General features: G+C 38.7%; 1 protein-coding gene across 5 annotated transcripts in view; it reads right to left on the reverse strand.

Moving 5' to 3' along the window:
- Positions 1 to 7,713: 7,713 nt before the first annotated feature.
- LOC125236341 (RILP-like protein homolog) overlaps positions 7,714 to 24,850 on the reverse strand; it is a 45,639-nt gene continuing 28,502 nt past the window's right edge. The window contains exons 4-9 of one of the 5 annotated variants that reach the window (XM_048143111.1): positions 18,187 to 18,261; positions 17,114 to 17,212; positions 13,129 to 13,310; positions 11,754 to 11,873; positions 8,414 to 8,525; positions 7,830 to 7,968 (exon numbers count right to left, since the gene is read on the reverse strand). In XM_048143111.1, the coding sequence (XP_047999068.1) occupies positions 8,447 to 8,525; positions 11,754 to 11,873; positions 13,129 to 13,310; positions 17,114 to 17,212; positions 18,187 to 18,261 (555 nt within the window). In that variant the 3' untranslated portion in view covers positions 7,830 to 7,968; positions 8,414 to 8,446. Of the gene's footprint in view, positions 7,969 to 8,413; positions 8,526 to 11,753; positions 11,874 to 13,128; positions 13,311 to 17,113; positions 17,213 to 18,186; positions 18,262 to 24,850 lie in introns of all 5 variants that reach the window. The other 4 variants (XM_048143110.1, XM_048143109.1, XM_048143112.1 and 1 more) reach the window with 4 other exon arrangements.

Consider the following 24,850-nt stretch of genomic DNA (forward strand, 5'->3'; position numbering starts at 1 on the left):
AACTGATATGTAATATTATACAAGTGCCGGTGAGTAAGGCTGTCAGAGTTCAATGAGAGTGCGGTGTGCTGGTGACGGAAGGAGCCTACGGAACTAATTTGTTTCGTCTATTGTCCTTTGAGTCGTCAGCAACCCGAACCCTCCTTGGAACTTGTACAAATGTACACTCCTTTTTGCTGTGTTACTTAACACAAGTTTCTAATGGGTTGAAAACGCGCATGTGACACTCCTCGAGTTGCAGGCGTCCATAGGTTACGGTGACCGCTTTTCATCAGGCGGACCGTATGCTTGTTTGCCAACGACGTAGTATTAAAAAAAAATACTGGCTTTGGTTTGTTGAACAAAGTTCACTTTTCGAATAAATATGCGTAGCCAATCTAACATGCCAATCGCTTCCGTAGCAACCATCGTATCACTGTCATAATATGGAAGCCTACTCTTCCAAGTTTCCTAAACCTATCGATGCGGAATGAGCTCCAACTCCTCTAGCCGACCAAAAATCGCTCATAAGTATACTCTGTCAAACAAGTCTGTCAGTAAATAAGAACAAAGAAAACTATATGCATCCTTTTCTTTAGGGTGCTAGAGAAAAGGATACCTATAGTTTTCTTTGTTCTTATTTACTCACAGACTTGTTTGACAGAGTATATGAAGACGCTTCGCGTCGGAAAGCTAAACCATAGATTAAATATAAGAGTATACCATCCCATACTACATTAAAATGCGACCGCCTAAGAACGCGCATACGCTACACCACACATAGATGGCTCCACAAAAAATGTCTTGTTGCCATCGATTATACTTGTAGATGGCGTTAAGTGTCACTTTTGACATTTATATTATAATATCTGGGCAACCGAGCTTCGCTCGGTTCTGTCGTATCCTTGACATGTGTCGCCATCTAGTTCAAAAATGAATAGTACCTACATCGAGCGAAAGAATTCTCACATATTACACCGGTCAAATCTTACATGAAAATCGGCTAAAAAAACAAAGTGTGATGTAAAGCTGGATTTTTGGTATGTTATTTGGAGTCCTTTGGGGAATGTAAGACTATATTTTGCAAGCAAAAAAAAAGTGTGCTAACTTCGTAATTTAAAAAAAAAAGTAAAAAAATCGGACTTATTTTGGTTTTTATTTATTTATTAAAAAACTATGCGTTTTTGGTCAAAAGTTGCTTTGTAATGTTGAAAGCGCATTAAATTTCAAACAGTTTGACATCTTTTTTATCAATGTCCGTCAAATAGTTTTCGAGATATGAAGCGTCAAAAAAGGTTAATTTTTGACGCATTTATAAAATGTAGCGTTTTGCCAATATTTTTAGACAAATATCTGCAAAATACTTCATGATATGATATATATTGCAATATAACATTGTATAAAATTTATTTTGCTTTAGTTTTAGTTCAAATAAAGGTCAGTAAGACGAATAGTTACTTTGGTGAACAAAAAAAAATCTATAAATAGAGAAGCCAAGAGTCTGGTAGATTGGTTAAGGTAAAATAGTTTACGCTAAAAGTTTTAGGTTGAAAGTGCTATCTATTCGATCTTACTTTCTTTGATATCCGTTTATCTGAAAAAATTGTCTAAGCTAACTTTGCATCGATTTGACTATTACTAATGAAGAAATAAAATAAAATAAAATTTTGAAGTTTAGTAAATTAGAAAAATAAAACAGAATTAGTTAGATTTTACTTTTTCCTTTTTGAGGGTCCTGGTTCTGCATCTTGATGGCACAACTCCTGTAGTGATAGAAAGTCCACTTGAGTTGTATTTGACCACCAATTGCTGTGGAATAAACTACGGGAACGGAAAGCGCCCACGCCAATTATTAAGATACTGGAGAAGTGGTATTCCCAGCAGAAGAACGTAGTAAGATGGAAGTCAACTCTGTCCACAGCCAGCGGGCTAAACTGTGGCGTGAGACAAGGAGGCAGCATGTCTCCGGCTCCCTTCAGCGTGTACATGGATGGGCTGTCGCAGGCTTTGACCAGTACCGAGGTTGGCTGCTCCATCAATGGGCAAATGATAAATCACATCGCATATGCAGACGATATGGTCCTACTAGCACCATCTGTGGGAACTATGCGTAAGTTACTTGCAGAATGCGAGAGATAGCCAGCCAGCATAACATGAGATACAATCCGGACAAGTCTGAATTTATGCTCATGGAGGCAGCACATATGCCCACACATGTACCACCTCTTTTGCTTGATGGAGCACAATTGCGGAGAGTACACGAAGTCAAATATCTTGGCCACATCTTGTTGTCCAGTTTAAAAGACCAGGAGGACATATAAAGGCAGAGGCGAGCCACCGCAGTAAGGGCAAACATGTTGGCTAGAAGATTCGCCAAATGTAGTGACAGCGTAAAAAGACAGCTGTTCCTCAGTTTTTGTACAAGCGTTTATACTGTCGAGTTATGGTCCGACTACACCTGCGCGGCGGTGAGAGACCTGCGCGTGCAATACAACACATAAGTACTATGTACTGATATTTCGTTAAACGGAGAATACTATGATTCGGGCACGTCCACGACAACGCTCGTGAGATTGCATCGATGTTATTGACCCTCAGTGATATGCTTTAAAAACCAGTCCGTACAAGAACAATTTCGGAACAATCTGATTCAATTAATGAGGGTTTTCTACTCGTAAATATTTTTTCCGCCAAGCGGCGATCCGGAGGTCTTTCTGACCGTAAACTTAACTTACTAAATAAATGTTGATTTGATATACGCAAATATGTGTCTAAGTAATACTTGAACAGCCCCCAAATAATAATAATTCGTTCTCCGCTACGCCTCCTGTAAATATATGTAAACTATCCCATTTGGCCATTACCATCCACCGATTATTTCTGATCCAGTTATACTAGACTTATGATATAATCCTATTTTTTTAAATAACTGGCACTCTTTTGGTCTTAAATGAAAGCTAGTGAAATTTTCTACATGTTTATTTTACAATTTATGTAATAGCCTGAGTTTTTTTGCTGATATCTGTCTCAAAATATTAGCAAAACGAATATTTTCATAGAAAGGGGAAAAATGCTCTTTTTTTGACGCTTCATATCTCAAAAAATATTTGACGGACATTAATAAAAAAGATGTCAAACTGTTTGGAATTTAATGCGCTTTTAATATTACAAAGCAACTTTCGACCATAAATGCATAGTTTTTTAATAAAACGGCAAAAACCAAAAAAAGTCTGATTTTTTTACTTTTTTTTTTAAATTACGAAGTTAGCACACCATTTTTTTGCTTGCAAAATATAGTCCTACATTCCCCCAAGGACCCCAAATAACATACCAAAAATGCAGCTTTACATCACACTTTGTATTTTTTTTTATTTCTCTTTTTGACCAGTGTATATCGAAAGAGACACTTAAAACGCCAATCTACAAAAAATCGATGGCAACAAGGCATTTTTTGTGGAGCCATCTATGTGTGGTGTAGGTAGTGTATGCGCGTTCTTAGGCGGTCGCATTTTAATGTATGGGATGGTATAATCTTATACTTAATCTATTGCTAAACGCAGCCGTGCGCATGTTCATACTAAAAAGCGATTTTTGGTTGGGGAAACCATAAAAAAGATGCACAGAGAACCTCCTAGCTAGGGGTTGGTCTGTGAAGATATATAAAGCTGAACTCATGCAGAACGCGCCAAAAGAATTTGGTAAGGTAATTTCGTAATAAAACACATGTATAATAAACTTAATATAAAGATATATATTTGACACCGTCATCAACTTATATAATATAATAATTAGGTACCAATTGTCTTTACAACATTTACTACTAATAGTTAAACGAAGAAGAAAGGGTAAGGTTTAACTCTGGTTAATTTGAATTAACCGATAATATATATGTTCCCAAAACCAATTTAACGAAATCATAGTATGTAGTTTATTATTTTGCATAAGAGTAATAATCAATTGTCACTTTATATTGTCTCAATATATAGGCATCGTACATTTTCCGCTAATTTCTTGATATCTTGAATAATATTAATAACAACACATTATTATTCACACTTTTTGTACAAAATATTTGTGTCAGCGATAGGCAAAACGTTCAACTTTCTCGATTGCCATAAGGATGAGATCTGCTTGTATTTGTTTATACGAGTTTTGTCAAAGCATCCTTATAAAAAATAGCAAGTGACAACGTGGGACATTTTGCCGGTCACAGACACATTTTGTGACTAAAACTGACAGGGAGTTTGATATAATAAATTACTATTAATACTGATTAGGCTCCCCACCACTTCGATACAAATATTGACAGTGTTTCTATAGTACGGCCGCTAAAGCACTAGAATTCCGTGCATTGACCCCCATGGTCCTATCTCTATCACACGGAAGTATAATTATATTGCTATTTGCTATCCCGCCCATTTGCGATGCCACTTCTACTTGAATATCGTTTTGGCCTACGATAAAGATAAGACAAGGATAATGAATGTTCGAAATTCCTAATACATACCTAAGCACAATTACAGACATAAATTTAACGGCGTAAAGATACCAACACGGCCATGAATTCTTATTGAGCACATTTTTAGGTAACCTGTCTTTGCTCCAATTAATTATTACTCTTAAGCAATCGGGACTCTTAATACTAGTACCCAGTAATACTGTGACTAGATATAATAACCGTCAATGACACTAGTAGTCACTTAAAACATAAAGGTACGAAGAAATTGAATAAGATTTCACATAATACAAATGCGAGCAAAATAACAGCCCACAATAATTATTCAAATGGATATATTAGATTATTAATATCATTATAGCACTTTATGCGACTAAGTAATAACATTAATTTAACACTGAATTAAATATTTGAGAAAAGATTGATTTGTATAAAATTTAGTGCCACATTGATGTACTTTTTATAGTTATAACTATTACAAATTTTCGTAACATAACAGTGACTTCAAAATAATGTATATTACTTTTTGAAGTCACTCTTATCTACATACCTTTAAGGTCGCATGTTTAGCTACCATTTTCAGTTTTATCTTATATGTATGAAGAATTGCACTATTTTCTCATACACTAAATTGTTGATATTATCGTTGAAAATGTGTCTAAAATTTTGTTTTATTGTCAAGTGCATAATGACGTGTCTGTGTGCATTTTGAATAATCTAATTCGGTAACATGATTGACTGAAAATGTAATGTAATTCCAATTGAAACTTAAAATAAATATGAGGTAAATAATAAATCTGGCGATTAAAATGAATATTTAGGCCTTTCAACCGCATTTGACATAATAAAAGTAAAAAAAGTGATGTGCTATTTTAATTGGAAGTTTCAAGATTATGTATCCCTTAATGGCCTAGCAAGAACTATAATTTATATCTAGAAATATATACTTGTGGATTTCCATGTCTAAAGAGTTCTTTTTCTTCATATGCAGTTGGAATCTTCGGATTGAAAGTACCCAAGGTCACTTAGATAATAAGGACTCTTTGGCCAAGGAAAGTCACATTTGATGTCGTACCTATTCTATGCTAATCGGGTCGATACATTGATGTCAGATATGTGATTTTGTTCACTGGTCCGAATGGAAAAGGTGCGCGAAGAAAATAAATAAAAGTATGTTACAATGGCACCCATATTTTGAAGGAACAGTAGAAGGTAGGGTTAGAAGTGACCACACATTTTAAGTTAAAATAGACTTTCTTATTCATTCGTTTAACCTTTTAACCGTAGGCTATAATCGTGTGTAAAGTTCTTACAGTCAAAAGGTTGATTTCTTTTACGTATAGTGTTTCTCTCGCTGTGGGGTAAAATTTACCATCGAGACATTGTTTAATCTATAAAAAATTGTCGCTGTCTGCTGATTAGCAGAGTAAATATAATTTACATTGATTAATATTCATGTGGCAACATATTTCTTAAAAAAAAACTCTTAATAAGCACACAAAATCAATATCACACAGCCGTACAATAAAACATCAGTCATTATGTCTATGCACTACCCGACTCCATAGACATCGGGTAGTTAATGCGTTCCGGAATGTAATATAACATAGACAATTTATACCATAGACAAGAATATACTAAACGCTCAGGGTGAAGGAAATCGTATGAAGTTTAAACGCTAAAGTTATAAATAGACAAACGTACCGAACCAAAGGCAAAGGTGTGGCCCGAGAGAAATGCGACAGTGTGTAACGTGTTACGCTGAACGTCAGTTGACGCAGCTGTGTAAGAGCGAGAAATATGTGCGGACCAGACACAACTCGGTTCAGTACGAGCGTCTATTATTCTTTTACGGTTGACAATATTGCCTGATAACGTAGCATCCGTTTATTTATCGTCCACTTAAAGCGCGTAATACATTCTATTTTATCTATGCTCATACACTCATAACACGATGACGAAACTACACGCAAGTGCGTAACACAAAGTGTGCATTATGTATACTCAATAAGTCGTGGTGTAAAAATCAAGTTAGAAATACGCCTACGTCGGCATTAACATCTTAACAACACTAAGCAACAAATAACTACAAGCGACTAAGCCGTTTCCAATCAATTGTGATCCAGATGCCTCAACCAAAGACCGAAGAGCAATTTCAAAGTATGCATAATACATTTATACATTTCGCTCTCGTTCAAATTGTTGTTCTCGTCCCAATACCTTCGCTCGGCCCTGTTGGAAACGGTCTTCACAAACAGTTTGCAAATAATCCTATGCCACACAGACCTCCCGTCTTCCGCATCGTCACTACAAATTCGACAATCACAATTTCTACTTATCTCTACTACATTGGAAGTATTCGTGGAAATTTCATATTTGGCATCACTTGTGCGACGATCAACGTCGTTTATAAAATCGGACAAGTCTCTAGCTTTTGGTGGTGAGACGAAAGACAAACTCTCTTGTAACTTTCTAATACTTGAAGAGATATTTCTTTTACCGAGTTTCATTTCTTGATAGCTATCTTTACTAAGCGTCTCATCTAAAGGAGTCGATTGTGACACATTTTCAGCTGATTCGCTTCTCGTAATTTTCACATTACTCCTCATCGACAGGTTTTCGCAACTCTTGAAGTTAGGAATGGTCTGTTTTAGAACCTCCTTCCTTAGATTGAATTCAAGTTTTCCTCCCTTCAAAGGAGATGGTCCTTTGGAGAGGAATAGCTAGTTTTCTTTGCCTCGTATTCTGTTTCTCTTCTTTGTCTACTTCATCGCTTCTAATAGATATGTCCCTGTACGTCGGTTGCCGCACTTCTATTTCCTTATCAATATCATCCTGGACATTAGTCCCCGTCTTATCATCATCTCTCGCAACGGTCGTTTTAAAGACTTGCAAAGAATCGTGGAACGAAAGATTCCGTCTCAGCTTTCTGATCTGCGGTGATATGTCTGCGGAGCTATCGAAGCCTTTGTAGCTGTCTTTCAACACTGAGACAGCTAGGCCGCTTGCGTAGAGATTATCCTTATCAAAAGATGCGCGCCTGCTTTTCGCTCGCGGAGAAGCGGGGATATCTTCGAAGCTTCTGTACTGTTCCAGACGGCTGTCCCTATCGGAGTGTACCGTCCACGCGGAGGAGCTATCCACGGACCAGTCTGAGCTGATGGTTTCGAGGTAGTTGAAGATTTCTTTGCCGCCGTCGAGCGAGAGAGATCTCTGGAGGGGTATGTCGTGGGAGAATCTGTCTAGATAGGCCTCCTCGTCCTTTTCGTCACACTTGCCAAGCCAGGTATCGACTTCTTGGTTATTGAGGTTGAGGTTGAGGAGCTCCTGCCGAAGGTCGAGTTTGGCTCGGGGGTTGTTGATGTCGGAGTAGCGACGCGACTTGGGTACGTGCCGGGTGCTGGTGGCGTGGGGGTCGGAGTGCCTACGTGGCGTGCGGAGCGACGGCGGGGGATATCTTGCTGGCGAGGGAAGACAGCGAGCGCCGCGGGATCCCCACGGCGATGTCAGACTCAGCAAAGAGCTTGCGAAAACTGAAAATCAAACATATTTTAAGCACGAGCTTTTAAAATGTCACTGTATATTAAAATACAAATGATGAGCTTATTGGAATTAACTTAAGAGCACGTTTTTTCTTTCGTCTAAACTCATAGTTTGTCAGTACCACACCTCCTTCGATTCTATATCGCCCCTACAGAATATTCTGTTGATATATACGTCTCAATTTAAAAAAAAAGAATTAAGGGATTTTCACTTTCTAATGATTCTTGTAAATGAAACCAAGAAATATAATAGTTACCTATTTGAAATCTCTAAGCTAGCCAAATCAATAGTATTTTCATAACCTTAAGTTTGAACGTTGTATTCACTATGTTAACCCATTAAATAATGTGACCTGTCTTTTAGCAATGTTATTTTTATTCAACGTCTTCAAACAACTCTTTATAAAAATCCCTTCAAATAATACAAATATCTTACAATTAGTCCCTGTTAGTCCCCGTACCTCAATCCTCAGTACCAAGGGCCGAAAGAGATCCGCGGGGGCGGCGAGCGGCGCCCGTAGTCCTTCGTCGTCAGCGCCAACCAAAACCTTATACGTAACCACTTTATCAGTGCCCTGTCTCGCCTCGGTGACATTCATGTTTTTGTCTATGTCTGTGTCGAGATCAGCGGCAATATTTACTAGTGTCCGACCGAAGATTCGGTTTCGACTAAAAAATGGCCCGGGCCGAAACTGAGAAATAGGTTGCGTTCGATGACTTTTATAAGAATTTTAGAAGTTTTGATATGGCCTATTTTGGTTACGGCTAGGAAACGGCCCTTTCGGCCCAACTGGTGATGGGTCGCGTTTAACTGAATTTCGTTTAATTTATAACGTTGATAACGATCTCAAAGCAAACTACCGTTTATAAAATTGAGTTTTGTAGTAAACATCGTATAATTTTAAAACAACCTTTAAGACGTGTTTTGATGTGTATAAAAACCGTTTTTATAATATTTTTTCAACGATTAAAGTTTCGGTTTCAGTCGCAGTAGAAACTAAAGTCAAATCCTTCGGTTTCGGCAAAAATAACGTTTCGGTCGGACACTAATATTAACTTGTTGAATACAATTTACGTCGAAATGTCACTGCCACTGTAGAGAGACAATTGTCAGTTGTCACCGCGGTGAAACAGGCCATAGGAAGGTAAAAAAAAAAGTGCTGATACAGCAGGATAAAAATGTGGAGTTAGAAAAGTGTAAGGAATAAGTTATTAGTAACATTTGTTGAGAGTCACAGTATGTTATTTGTATGTGTTATTTTTATTGAATTGGCATGAATGGTAAGTAATGTATAGTAACAGATGTCAAACACACATTTTATTATCCTTATTTATGAGAAAATAAACAAATTAGTAACATATGAGTGTCGAAAATGTATCACTGTTATGTCATCAGTGTCATTTTTAATATTAGTGCATTTAGGATGTTAAAACATTTGCCATGAAGTAAATCACATCAATTCGTGCATTTCAATGTGAGATTACATTCCAAAAATCAGATTGAAATGCCAGAAAGTTCTTCAGTTTCATGCACACAAGAAAAAATCCCAAGTCAGATGATCTGTGCCTTTCATACGCCAGTGCAAATGACATATTTTAGACAGCAAAACTTCTGCTTTAGCTGGTTACAGATAGATTTTTCTTTAAGCCAGCTAGACTAATACTCAAAAGTACTGATTGTTTTTACAATGCAAGCTATACCTTAGCTCTGATATATAAATACTGTGATTTTCTTGATATTTAGCTTACTAATAATAATGGTCTAAATAAAAAAAAGAAAATAAAAAAGGTATATAAACAAGGGAATAGGAAAGTGGTCAAGCGATATAAGCCTTTAACTCGAGTGCAATAGGTATTTGAATACCATGCCGTGCGCCGTGTTACGATGGTTCCGTGGCAATGCGATCTCTTTCGGCCCTGGTGCCATTTTTCATTCAATTCACCTAAAATAACTAAAATTTTGAAAACAATCATAATTATCATGCCTTTCAAATACCCAAATAGTCTATACTGAAAAAAGAACCAGAACCAAATACCTGAATGATGTAAAAACAAACCAACCCCAGAGTTAACGTGCTTGAAAACGTTATTTTTGTATAAAATATGTACAAAAGTTAAGAATCACTTTTGATACTCGTGATATAAAGAAAGCACCAATGCGAAGTATGCAGCACATGAAAGCTAGCCAAAGATCTTTCGACATTTAGTTTTACCATAACGGTACCGTTACAGTAAACGGTATGTATTCAAAATTAAAATTTAACGTTATACGACTGATAAATGAAAACGAAAAACGTTAACATCTAGTAAAAACAGTTATAAAATATTCCGTCATGAAAACGACATTGTACATTATATCGTTATAAATAACATATTATGCATAACTAGCCTTGACTGAATTGACTGATTGTTCACGTATCGTAGAATATGCTGCAGCGGAATTTAGGCTTTTACATATATTATAATGATTTTTATTTTTCACAAATAAAATTATTGTATCGACTTTATCGCGTGTGCTGTTTCGTAAAATTGATAAATGTTTGGCAAACCAATTAAATAATTTTATTTTGATGTTTTTAATGTAGAACAAGTGGTTTTAGTTTGGACTATGTACATGTAATACGTTTGGATGTGTGTCATCACTTGTCAAATGTGTGATATTGATGTGAAGAGAAAAAACATAGCAAGTTACAGCATACATGAAATGTTAAATTTTACATAAAAACATGCTAAAATACGAAGAAACCAGCATTACTGTGAAAAAATAAAAATAGTCCCCATTCATTAGTCACATATTTTCCCTGCGGCCGTTTCTCACAACAAAAACTTATGATTGTATTAAATCAATATGAAAATGACACAGATTTGAGCGATAGATACCGCAAGTTTACCTGCCGCGCCTTCTGGTATTTGTTGATACGTCCAGTGCATTGCAATATTATGCAGTGCAATGATCCTACTGTAAAACATTTCAGTTAATCTTACTTATAGAAAGAATTACTTAATTTTATTTCATGTAAACATGCAAACAGATGAAAGTAAACGTTAAGAATAATTTGGTTGTCATGCAAGTAAAAGCTTTGCGTTATCTGTCCACTCCAAATCTGTGTATACCAACACCAGTATCAAATTATTACATCTCCAAGTATTTTTGAAAAGCTCCCACACCTCCTGCCAGCCAATTCCAATTCATCTTTATCTAAAGTCAAAAAAAGGCGAAATTTGACCAGTCTTTCAAGCTAAAACCATTAAAACCATCCATGATATGGCAAAAATATGTATTCAGCGCATCTATGTAATATTTGATGAATCTTAAAATTGTTAACTGTAAAACAATATTTCTTTAATGATTAGAAGCAGGGACTTGGTTATAGTTCTAGAACTAGAAAATAACAAACAATAAAACAAACCATATAATTCACAATAGAAGGACTACATTTTCATTTCAGTTTGTAATCTCTCTGCTTCTAAATATTGTTTGTACGTGTAGGAATTCTCAAAGCACGAGTTACGTATTAAGTATAGAACTAATATTATTTTTAAATATATTCGTAATTTACAGTAACCACAACTGTATTTTTTTACATGAAACGCAGCAATGAAACATTCTTGCAAGATAAACAAAAAAAGTATTGCATTTTTTTCTCACTTTATATTACCAATAACCGTTAACGCAAAATTTACCGTTACTTCGTTATCGCCACCATCGCATCCCTAGCAGTGCGAATTCCTACACAATGCGCCCCCGATTGAAACTGAATACAGAGGCTACTCACAACTTCCTGATGCCGCTGTGTCTCTTCCACGGTGCGTCGTCAGGCTCGCAAGGTAACGGGCCCTGGACGGGCGCGTCCTCGCATGCTGCCGCGGAGGCTGATGGCGATGTGTCTGAACTGCTGTAATGGAGAAGATTTATATAAACAGAGAGATAAGACAAATACTATTCTGCTGTTCTGAGCTGATAAAGCAAGTTGCAACATGTCGCATTATTTTCATTGTGGACCGGGATGATTCTTAATGTTTTGTTGGGACCAACAAAAGAAAACTTATGACAAAGCATTTATATGAGGAATTTAAATTTAAGATCTTCGACGGCTGATCTAGCTGTACGGTCAGGCTGTAATTGAAAAGTGCCCGTGACCTACCTTAGCTAAAGCTAGGACGGGCAGTTACAGCCTGAACATTGAATGTAATAGGTATTAGATGCAGATACTCGCCAAGCCTACTTAAACTGAGCCGCCTGCATTTTACACTATTCGATTTGTTTGACAGCTAGGAGGTGAAGTATAGATAAAAGACATGTTATTGGGTCAAATTTTCAAAATAAACCAACATGTATTTAATGAGGAAACTTACTTTGACTTTTAAAAGGAAAGCTTATAAGTTCAAATCTTTTAAGATGATCAGCGACCCGATAAACCATAAAAACGATACCCTTCTGAAACACGACAGTCATATGGCAGTTGAACCCCCAGGCTGTAAGTTCAAGTTTTAACTTGAGCTCATGGTTTATGGCTTGTATATGGAAGGTTGGCTTGGCTGACGTCTACATGTCTGTCAGCGCTGGCTAATGGCAAGTTTAGGGTGCCTTTCCACCAGAGATGCGCGACGTGGATGTGTTTGACATCCACTAATCATGTTCATTGTTCTACATAGCATTGCGCTGGTGGCAACGTATTCGGATGTCGAACTTAAAGATGTCCTTCTGCCATGTTCTGCAGGAAAACAAGAATATTTGAGGACAGAAGTGTGGGAGGGCAGCCGGGACAGTAACCTGCAGCTCCAACTCCAGGGAACTGGGCTGAATGAACGCATCAGCGATCGACAGCCCGCCTGTATCCGGCCAGGCGTCCCTACACTACATCTACATCTACAAGTTGATTGGTGGATATCAAACACGTAGCGCATCTCTGGTGGAAAGGTATCCTTAAGTTGAGTTGGATCCACTTCGTGATGAACGCTTTTGGCTAACCCAATGTATAACCTTCACAAATAAATGTATTTTATCTATACTCTGTCAAACAAGTCTGTCAGTAAATAAGAACAAAGAAAACTATAGGTATCCTTTTCTATAGCACCCTAAAGAAAAGGATGCATATAGTTTTCTTTGTTCTTATTTACTGACAGACTTGTTTGACAAAGTATAGTTACCTCTCCGACGGCACTTCGGCTTGCAGCGCCTGTAACTGCTCCTCAGCGCGTCCTAGCTTGAGTTTGAGCTCGTTCCGCTCGTGAAGAATGGCTCGCAGCTCACGGACGCTGAAAGTTGGCTTGGAGGACTGGTCCTCGTCGTCCGGACCGTCTGGGGACACGGCGCCGCATGATGCGCACTTCTGAAACGGAGATAATAATAAATTAATAAACATTGTCCCGATAGTCGTTTCAGCGAACAGTCTCATAGCGAAGAGTCTCGACCAACATCTTAAGAGAGTCTCGCTAGGTGGCGGTGATCTTGGACACGGTGCGGATAGTCCGACGGTTCCTCTCTGCAGCCCTAACCACCGGCAGCTTGGGCCTTGCCCGCTGCAGGTTAGGGTGTCCAGGTTATGTCTGTCTGTCCGTCCGTCCGTCCGTCCGTCCGTCCGTCCGTCCGTTGAGCGTGGCCCGACACGCTCTTGGCCGGTTTTTTATAATGTGTTTATATTCTATATTGTTTTGTAAGTGTTTTTGTATTTAACTTTTATACTCATATTGTAAAAACCTCAAACCTCATATTGTAAAATATGAGAGTATAACTGCGTTGTGTTTTTTTAAGGGAAGACAGCGCCCTCTTTCAACCCCCGACGCAAAACGGGGTGTTATAAGATTGACGTGTCTGTCTTTCTGTGTGTGTGTTGTGTGTGTGTGTGTGTGTCTGTGGCATCGTAGTTCCCGAACGGATGTGCAGGTTTAATTTCGAAAGCTGAATTAGTCGGAAGTGTTCTTAGCCATGTATAATGGAAATCGGTCCACATGTCGGGGGTGTTCTTTTTTTTTTTCAAAATTAAAATTTTGTATAGTGGTTATTCAAGAAAAAGATGATGTAGACACAACACATCACACAACACACACATCTGCCCCTCTAGCACAACTTGCGTTGTCGCGCGCGAGTCCATACTTGAAGTCGCGCTTGATGTATGGACTCGCGTACATGGCAAGTTGTGCTAAAGGGGCAGTAACGAAGTTTTTAAAGATAATATTCTTGTTTAATTATATTGGTTCTTGTAGCCGTAAAAAAGAGTGTTAGTTTGCTGAAGATAAAGAAATTAATTATGTTAAAATGATTAGGTACATGCACGATATTTTTTTTATGTGTGTGTATGATACTGATATGAATCATTCATCGAACTGTAACCTGTTTTGCAGCGTTGTTTCATTGTTTTCCATATGCAGTTGTTTACAGACTTATCCAACACTATCGTGATTACGTTCTGCATAACACATCTGGCGTACTAGGTAGATTGCATATAGTTAATCGGAAAAGAAATCACTGCGCGGCAGCATATAAGCAGTATTTGGAAAATATAAGCTTTTTTCGACTCATCGAATAGTATAGTACAGTATAAAGGCGTCCATTTAAATATTTTCAATGATGGATTGCGAATTTTATTTTTAATATAAACGATATCTCATTTCTCCGAATAGTATAGTAAAGAAAGCGATACATATAGGTACTTGACCAAAATTTGAATTGTTCATACATCGAATGACCTTCAACCGCTTTAGGGGCGAGGGCGTATTCCACGAGAACGTCGCTTACGACATGCTATTCTTCTAATACTTCTGAAGACGCTAAGGAAGCAAAGTTGTGTCTGACAACCTTTCATTAACAAATTGGTAGTATTTTCTCGAGATTTACGGATTTGATTGAATAAAAAATAAAATAAATATTGGGGACACCTTACACAGATCAACTTAGCCCCAAACTAAGCAAAGCTTGTACTATGGGTGCTAAGCGACGATATATATACTTAAATAGATAAATACATACTTATATACATAGAAAATATCCATGACTCAGGAACAAATATCCGTGCTCATCACACAAATAAATGCCCTTACCGGGATTCGAACCCATCAGGACCGCGGCTTAGCAGGCAGGGCCACTACCGACTGAGCCAGACCGGTCGTCAAAGGTGTCACACAAATAGGTCAAATAGGTGTCATACAAGGCAAAAGCATATCGTACGCGACATTCTTGTGGAATGCCCCTTTACCCCCTCATCCATCTTGCCCTGCGTTCCCTAAATATGAATATACTGTTACATATCGCAGTTTACACGGATCAGTGGCCAACCACCGACCACAGGCGGGTATTGATGACAGTATAATAACAATAATGACATATTATGAATATTTATATGCACATTCATATTAATATTCTCATGTAAAATAAATACTTTAAAACCACCTGATTTTTAGAACAGATCATTATGTGTAAACCGAAATTGTGTCGCTTAACTTCAAACATGGGTAAATCCATTCTGCTTTAAGATTGAATACAAAAAGATGTAATATGATCTGGAAGAGAATGGATTTACCCAAGTTTGAAGTTAAGCGACACAATTAGTAGATTAGATTAATAGCACACTAAACGACTAAACAATAAATGGTCCATTAGACCTTTGGATACAAAGAAATAATGATTATGGCTGACAGCTCCCAATTATGCGTTTCTCCATAAACTTTCCGCCTCGCACAGATAAACTGTGGAATGAACTGTCCTTCAAATAAGTGAATTTGCAAAAAAAAACATTTTTGGCACAAGCTTTTATCGCCGACTGTACCTTTCTTTCAACAGTCGTCTACTGCTCTCCGAGACATTTCTAAAAACCCGTTACTCGATGGGGATAGGATACGATGTTTCATAACAGAGTTCCTATGACCACCGTCCTGCTCCATCATCAGATCAGCTCCAAGATACCATAATATTGCATTGTCACGTGATTTACATATGTGTGCAAAATTTCAGCTCAATCAGAAACCGGGAAGTGGGTCAAATTTAGCTTCTACGTTTTGACCCAAACTAACATACAAGGCAAGTTGAATAAAAAATTGTAAAAAGGGCGTACGTACACCCCTCTTAAAGGACGGCAAGGCACATTCATCGGTGATCGCTTACCATCTGGCGACCTGTTTCCTCGTCTACCTCTTATCACATAAAAAAATATTCTTTAACGAATTTATTCATTACTCATGGCATGTGTATGTAACTGCGTTTCATGTGTTTTAGAAGCCAGTATTCAAAACATACTATAAGTAGGTACATAAATGTAAAACCCATAAAATATTATTAATCTCTAGTGAAACTATTCCGGACAAAAGAAACATCTAACAAACATCAACAATTCGGAATTATCTCAGATAATCACTCCCGAAGATTTCATTCACGCATGCATCTAATCGAGATTTAATTCATAGGTTAGCACGCATACACACATACATTACAAATAAGACCTTAAACATTATACGAACAAAGTTGAATGTATTAAGAAATCGAACGCATGTAAGAACAATTCGGCTACCTGTCTGCATAGTTGAACCTTCTTGGATCCATACTAATATTATAAATGGGAAAGTGTGTGTGTCTGTTTGTTTGTCCGTCTTTCACGGCAAAATGGAGAGACGAATTGACGTGATTTTTTATGTGGAGATAATTGAAGGGATGGAGAGTGACATAGGCTACATTTTGTCTCTTTCTAACGCGAGCGAAGCCGCGGGCAAAAGCTAGTAATAAAATAAGTTCAAACACAGGCAACGACTTCTTGTATGTTTAATCTAAATTAACCCAGTCAATGACGTCACAATCCCTGACGTTTCGTAAGCGTATCGTAATAGCTGGCTCTCCCTATAGCTTTACTGTAGTGACGCGACAGAGCCAGACTGCGTTCCGATCGCCACGTCAACGATTGTCGCTTCGGCTGACAATCAAAAAACGTCATTAATATACCTGACACTGAGTGGACGCTTGGAGTGGAGCGTTCGGAGCGTGCGGCGGAGTCAGGACACTCGTGAGAACTTTGATTATTTGACATGCACGCCGCACGCTCAGCACCGCTGCACGCCAAATATATAAGCGTGCACTCAGGCCTTACACTTCGGCTAACAACACAAGAACCCAACAGTAGACATCATTAATATAAAGAAGTGTACAAACCTTGTTCTGTGCGTCGGCTTGCTGAAGCGCCGATATGTCCCGCTGTTGAGCCTGAACTATCGCGTTCAGTTCTGACCGCTCCTCGCACACTAGACGCAGCTAAAAGGTCAGGATGGTTAATGCATGTACATGGATATTAATGGGCCTTTGACCGTCCGCGTTCATGCGTAAAATATGGATAAGTAATAAGATCTCGATGACCTTAAGTTTAATTTTCCAATCGCAACTAAGCGTACGGAGTAGAACAAAGAGAAGTGTCTTTTCAAAGGACATTTAAATAAGCCCTTATGAACGCTTTCGCATGAGCCTTTTCAAGGTTGTGATATAATTTATAGACACCGTGTGTCTATAGGACGCTCCACTGGTTAATTACTATCTGCCGTGACTCAAATTCAAATGTACGTTGAACGTTGACGGTCAAAGATGTAAGTTTAGATTTTGGAAAGATAGGTAGCGGTAAGTAAATGAATACCTGATTAGTTTGGAGAAGTTAAAGGAGTTTAGCAATTAATCAAGGCAAAGGTAAACTAATGGACAAAACTAGTGGTCCTATACAATAGTCAATGTTTCCAAAACATACACATACTCGTAGGTAAGTTGCATGTAGCACATTACTAAGACTTGACAACTTAATTGAAAATCGACAATATGGCTAAAATAGAAATCGTCTAAGCACCTATTAATAATTAAACACAAAGAATTCTTATAGAAATATGTTAAAGTAGTGAAAATATTGCAGCACAGATAACAATAGATGGCGCTGTACCTACGCATATCTTTATGATAAGATTGGCAAGCGTTTGACTTTTCAGTTATCAAAAATCATGGCGCCACCATTACAACTCAAAAACTCTTACCTATCTCAGTATCCATTAAACACTGAGATATGAGGTTTCATAAATAAGTGATATCGGCAAAGTAATGGCAGTAAAATATACTTATTGCAGTTTTAAATAAGATTTTCATCTCTAAATTCCTTTTGCCTCTCCGTGGCGAATCGAAAATAAAAGATCAGTTCGTGCTAAAGATACCAATCAAGAAAGAAAGTAGGGCAGTCTATTGACCATAGTTACCTGATTTTGTATCTGCTTATGTTTCCTTCGGAGATCTCGACTGACTTGCGACAATTGTTCAATCTTATGTGACAACTGCAAAGTATCCAAAATTGCCATTTTTGAGAAACTCTTCTAAAACTATTCGGTACAAATAGTTTGAAGAGTCACACGTGATTTTGTAAAGATATACAAACGATGAATGTAGGTATTTACTGTCGATATGTACTGGTTGGTAAAGATAAAATTGATAACGTTTTGTTCGATCAAAGACATTTATATAACTCGGTATAGACAGAAGTGGCGGAGCTTCGATACAACTCAATTCCCAACGGGTTCCCTAAAATGCTCTTGTGTCTGTAGAAGTCCATACAAAACAGATGCCAAAAACCCCTCCGGCTTTACCAACGAAAATTTTCACGCCCCGCCACTGATAGACAGATAAATTCTAAGAAGAAATGGTGCCTTGGAAGCATCAAGAAAAGTATAACACTTTAAGTTCTCGCGCTTTGTACACATATTTAAAGTCAGTAACGTTCGGAAAAAAGGTAAAATAATGTTAATTAATCGCGTTCGACCTGTAAGTGACTTTAAATATCAAGGAAAGTGTACGGTCGCCTAGAGGGCACTACACGTATGGTTGATTCTCGGCTAGATGGCGCTAATAGGTACAAATATTTGACAATTGTAACACATCAAGTTAGAGTATGGACCAAATTGTCAAAACAGAGGTTCCAAAGTTTAAAGAATGTGTTGAGATGGTAGTCTATGCACTAAGGTTTATTACCAAACTAAAATGGCGGGCGGGAGATGTTGCTAGGCAGAGTGATGGCAGGTGGACTAAAATCTTAACGGAATGGTGGCCGCTCATGCGCGGATCCAGGGGGGGGGGGTCATGGGGGTCATGACCCCCCCTGGAGCCTAAGTTGGCCATACAAATAGACCACGTGACCCCCCCCCCTGGGGCCCCGGGCCTTTACCACGTGACCCCCCCCCCTGGGGGGAAGCTGGATCCGCGCTTGTGGCCGCTAACAAATGTAAGATATGCCTGGCATCCGTTGGGTCGACGACATCCGAAAAACTGCGGGTCACAACTGGATGAGATTAGCTCAGGACCGGGAGAAGTGGCGTACTAGAAGAGAGGCCTATGCTCAGCAGTGGGCGATAAAGGGAGTCTATGCACTATGAGTACAAAATGTGTATTTTGACAGTAATTCTATATCATACTCGATCCTCTTTGGTTCGATAGAATGTGTGGGCGGAAAGCATATTTTTGTATGGTGATATGATAAGATACTGTGAGACAGGTATGATAATAATCCGCTGGGGTTTGGAGCCTTTGATAAGTTGTTTTTATAAATATACAGATATGATAATGTCATAAACATATTTTGTTATGTATTTCCTGTTTAGCGAAATAATAAAAGTTAGACCAAGATGCGGGTTTTTCATGATTAATGTCAAAGTTCTCAACATCTTTCATAGATGATATGATTATACTGACATTACCTTACGTTCTACAAAATCTGTGCAAAGTTAGCTTAGATAGACTCTAGAACTGAAATTCTAGTTAACAGAAATTTTGATGAAAATGTTCATTTTCCATCCATAACTTCCATAAGGACTCTTTAAGTGCAACATCAAATTCAAGTACTTTTCTCAATTCGCTTCAAATAAAAAAAATATAGGACATTTTTACACAAATTGACTTGAGTCCCACGGTAAGCTCAAGAAGTCCTGTGTTGTGTGTACTCAGACAACGTCATATATAATATACAAATACTTATACATAGAAAACATCCATGACTCGGGAACAAATAGCTGTGCTCATCACACAAATAAATACCCTTACCGGGATTCCAACCCGGGACCGAGGCGTAGCAGGCAGGGTCACTACGCGCTAGGCCAGACCGGTCGTCAAAATCAGTCAATAATAAAATTATCACATGAATATTCAAATAAGGTTCAACTCTATTAAAATTTGCGGTTTAACCGATTCATAAATTCAATTTAGTTCTTAATTAACAATATGCCACTGACGGCATATTGAATGATCAGAACTGACAGCATGAAATTCAATCACTGATAGTGACACAATTATTGGAATTCTACTTTCAGTACAGTCAACCAATTGGAACCCTAGGACACTGTAGAACTATGTCATAGTGACGTTACAAATCAGATTGTAAGAAATCTATTACTACTTGTCATTTTGACATGGTTGTGATTTTGACATTTTGACAGTGGCCTATAGGCTTCCAATTGGTTAACTATACATATCAAATGAAGGCCAACGATAGAGGAAATAGATGTGGGACGGACTTTTCTCTAGGTAAGTACAGTCAACCAATTGGAACCAGTGTAAGAGATTTCGTACAATCCGATTTATAACGTCACTATGACAGTTCTACAGTGGCCTAGGGTTCCAATTGGTTGACTGTACATAAACGTAGTCCACGTTTTCATCTCAGCACTTTTAAGATTCCTGACTCAAATCTATTTTAATTTAGACATAGATTAAACATAAGAAGATCATACCAACCCATACATTATTAAAATGCGACCGCCTACGAACAAGGCATTTTTTTTGTGGCGCCATCTATGTGTGGTGTAGCGTATGCGCGTTCTTAGGCGGTCGCATTTTAATGTATGAGATGGTATGATCTTATATTTAATCTATGATTTAGATACCAGGGTAAAAACGTGATAATATTCGTAAATTACCAACTTAGGAAATTGTACATTACGATACAAGTGCAAAAAAGCAAGTGCGAAGTAACTAGTGTCGATTTGAAACACTCTGGTCGTGTTTCAATTTATCGCCTCTCGTTTCGAACTTCCTTTTCGCATGTGTATCGTGCGACTTTTTTCAGTAGGTACAGATGGCCCTCCGAAGTTTCGACCTGACAAGAACTGAACCAACACATTATGAGGTAGGTAATATAAGAAAGTCACGAGAACAACGCAGCAGGCATTTAAAAAATGACTAATCGGGACCTAAACTCCGTACAAAGCTCCATTTACACGAAAGACATTTTTAGCAACAATCAGCCAGTCACTGCGTTAAACCTGATAAATTGATAATCTTCTAGCTTTATTTGCTTTACCGTGAACCTTATTAGTACGAAAAAATAAAGTTTCGAATCAAACGCTGTGAGAAAAAAATAGGCGTTGCTGTGAAGATTAGCTAGCATTCATTCCATATAATTGCTTATAGTTTATTATGTGCTGCTTTTCTGCGATTAATCTCACTTTTGTATATTTAGTATTCTAGAGATTTTCTCTGATGAGTAATTTATTCTATAGGTAACTATTCTCACAAATAACTAAGTCCGAAAATATATTTTTTGTTTTACATACATCGTGCAGCGAATAATAATCAAGACAATAGCCTAGTTGCACATAAAAATATTTTTTGAGATAAAAACTAAGGTCTCTAAAGCTTTCCTTTATTTCAGAGTACCTGTAACAGGCTTCAGACGCTGGTTCGATTCCAGCCGTGGACAACTGGCGGCCTTGGTCACTTTTTCTTAGTACCTATACACTGAGAGAAATTTGCATTGTGAATTTAACAAGTTCGACTTGTTGCGGTTTATCCGTTTGAATCAGCCAAACGTATGTTTAAAACAATATGTGTCAGGTTGTTTTTATAAAATCGACTTGTTGATTCAAATATATTGCCGATTCAAATGACAAGTAGCTTGTTTGAACCAAAGAGCACGTAGGCGCTATTTTAACCAAAAAACTTGTTGAACGAACATGAAAACTGGTTGTATTTTCTCTCAGTGTACCTATACCATTTATTTAAGTTCATAACAGGCATATTCAAATTTTAATTTATCAGCCTGCTTCCGATATAATAGAATAGATATGTCAGTGAAATAATTGACGGTTTATTGAACCCCCCAACCCCCACTTCCCTAGAATAGGGGTTGATAGTTTGTATGGAGCATTGCGCAGTTTTCTAATTCAGCGCGAGCGAAGCCGCGGGCAAACGCTAGTGTTAATATAATATCGGAAACAAATACAATTCTAATACACCGGTAAAACTTGCTATCTATTGACTTTAATGTCACATGATTTTCTAATATTTCTGATAAGATTTGTCGGCGTATTCTTAAGGGACCAGCCACACTTAAGAGACGCATGTCCTGAGGTGCGGAACGGACGTCCGCGCCACGCCGCCTGAATGTAATTCAAAAAACGTCTCCTCAGTACATTTTGTATAGGAAGGACGTAAGACGCGCCCCCAGGCGGCGCGGCGCGCGCCACGCCACCGCCACGCCGCCTGGGGCGCGTCTTACGTCCTTCCTATACAAAATGTACTGAGGAGACGTTTTTTGAATTACATTCAGGCGGCGTGGCGGAGACGTCCGTTGCGCGCCCCGAGACACGCGACGCTTAAGTGGGAACGCTGCCTTAGATCTTTGCGTTAGTTGATTATTGATAAATAATATCACACCTTGACATTGATGGAAACCGTGTAAGCGTGATTATGATTAATGTACAACTGAACTTCATGCTCTATTTTATCAAGACAAATAACAAAACAATATACCTACTTATTATGTATGTTTGGGTATAAGACTCGAAAATGGATCTGACGAAATATTTTTTTTATACCACGTCGGTGGCAAACAGGTATACGGCCCGCCTGATGGAAAGCGGTCACCGTAACCTATGGACGCCTGCAACTCAAGGGGTGTCACATGCGCGTTGCCGACCCATTAGAAACTTGTACACTCATGTTTTGAAGAACCCCATACTGTAGTTCATCGGGAATACCTCGACAAGGGAGCTCATTCCACAGCCGGAGCGTTCGTGGGAGGAAATTCCTTTAAAACCGCACGGTGCGCGACCATTTAGGTTGCAAGGTGTGTGGATGAGCGCCCTGTCGATGGTGAGCGGTGCGATGATGAAAAGTGGCCGTTGGCATCATGTCAAACAGTTCTTCAGAAGTTTCATCAAAATTATATTTTTCTACTGCGCACCCCGCTTCATGTAATATTCCATAGATAAATATATATATATATATTTTTTTATATATATATTTTTTCATATTCGCATGCTGGATCGATTCCACCTCAGATGCCTACGTAAGATACTGAAGATCCGATGGTCTGATCGTGTTCGGAATACCGAAGTGCTGCGTAGAGCAAATGTGGGTGGTATTGAGATATACCTCATACGCCGTCAGCTTCGGTGGTGCGGACACGTTTCGCGTATGAACGACCAGCGTGTGGCTAAGCACATCTTTTATTCCGAACTTGAGGAATAGGCGGCCAATTCCTCAGGTACAAAGATGTGCTTAAGCGTCATATGAAAAAGTGTGACATAGAGCCATCGCGATGGGAACAGCAGGCGGCCATGCGCACGGAATGGCGATCTGCGATAAATGCCAAAGTAACTGACTTTGAATCTCGTCGGCGCTTAGAACTTGACGCCAAGCGTGACACAATTAAAGCCAGACCACCAGCAGCAATACCATACAATTATGTTAATGGTGTGCTCACATGCCCGCAATGTTCGCGAACATTTACCGCCAAGATTGGTTTCGTCAGCCACTTGCGAGCACATCAGCGACAGCACCGGAGCTGACAGCAGTCGCCGTGGCCGAATTCGGCCGTGGAGTTTTTTTTTTTTTTATACTACGTCGGTGGCAAACAAGTATACGGCCCGCCTGATGTAAAGCGGTCACCGTAACCTATGGACGCCTGCAAAGCCTGCCTGCTGAGTTATTATTATTATATATTTTTATTTTTAATTGAAAGTAATTTGAAACTTTTTACCGTCTACGCGGGACGTATTTTTTTCCTACTAGTTTTCATTAGATAATTATTTGTAGTTACCCAATTTTACAAAAGAAAAGATACCTACATTTTTAAAACAGGTGAGTTGGGTCATCCCACAAATGAATGTACCTCAGACCTACAATTTTAAATCGTTCGTAGAACGCCAGACAGCCAGACACTAACTCAAACATGGCACTAGAGTGACTCATGCGGTTAGGGTAATTCAATAGGTATCGGCGCAGGCTAGCGTGACACCATACATACATACAACATACATACAATCACGCCTGCATCCCAAAAAAGGGTAGGCAGAGCACATGAAACTAATAAAGCTTCAGCGCCACCCCCGGCAAACAAGGGGTCGAATGAATGAGCGTGACACCACTGTGACATATGTATGTACATACGGTATATCAACTATAACCATTACTGTTGTTATTCCGTTGATATACCAAAGAGGCTTAAAGGAGTTCTCGCGGCGGCTAATCTCCGTGGACTGGGCTTAGCCAATACTGGACTGGGCTTCGATATTCTTGAAGAGCCCCTCCAAAAATGGTCCGAAACATGTCGCAGAAATAGCGATATAATAACGTGAGTACAAGGAATATACTCATAATAACCTCGAAAGGTTGTGTTGTGTCATCATCATCATCATCATGTCAGCCCTTTATCGCCCACTGCTGAGCATAGGCCTCTCTTCTAGTACACCATGTATCCCGGTCCTGAGCTAGTCTCATCCAGTTGTGACCCGCAACCTTGCGGATGTCGTCCACCCAAAGAGCTAACGGATGCCAAGCGCTTCTTACGTCTGTAAGCGGCCACCATTCCGTTAACATTTTAGTCCACCTACCATCACTCTGCCTAGCAACATGTCCCGCCCAACTCCATTTTAT

Source organism: Leguminivora glycinivorella, chromosome 19, assembly GCF_023078275.1.
Source record: "Leguminivora glycinivorella isolate SPB_JAAS2020 chromosome 19, LegGlyc_1.1, whole genome shotgun sequence".
NCBI lineage: Eukaryota > Metazoa > Arthropoda > Insecta > Lepidoptera > Tortricidae > Leguminivora > Leguminivora glycinivorella.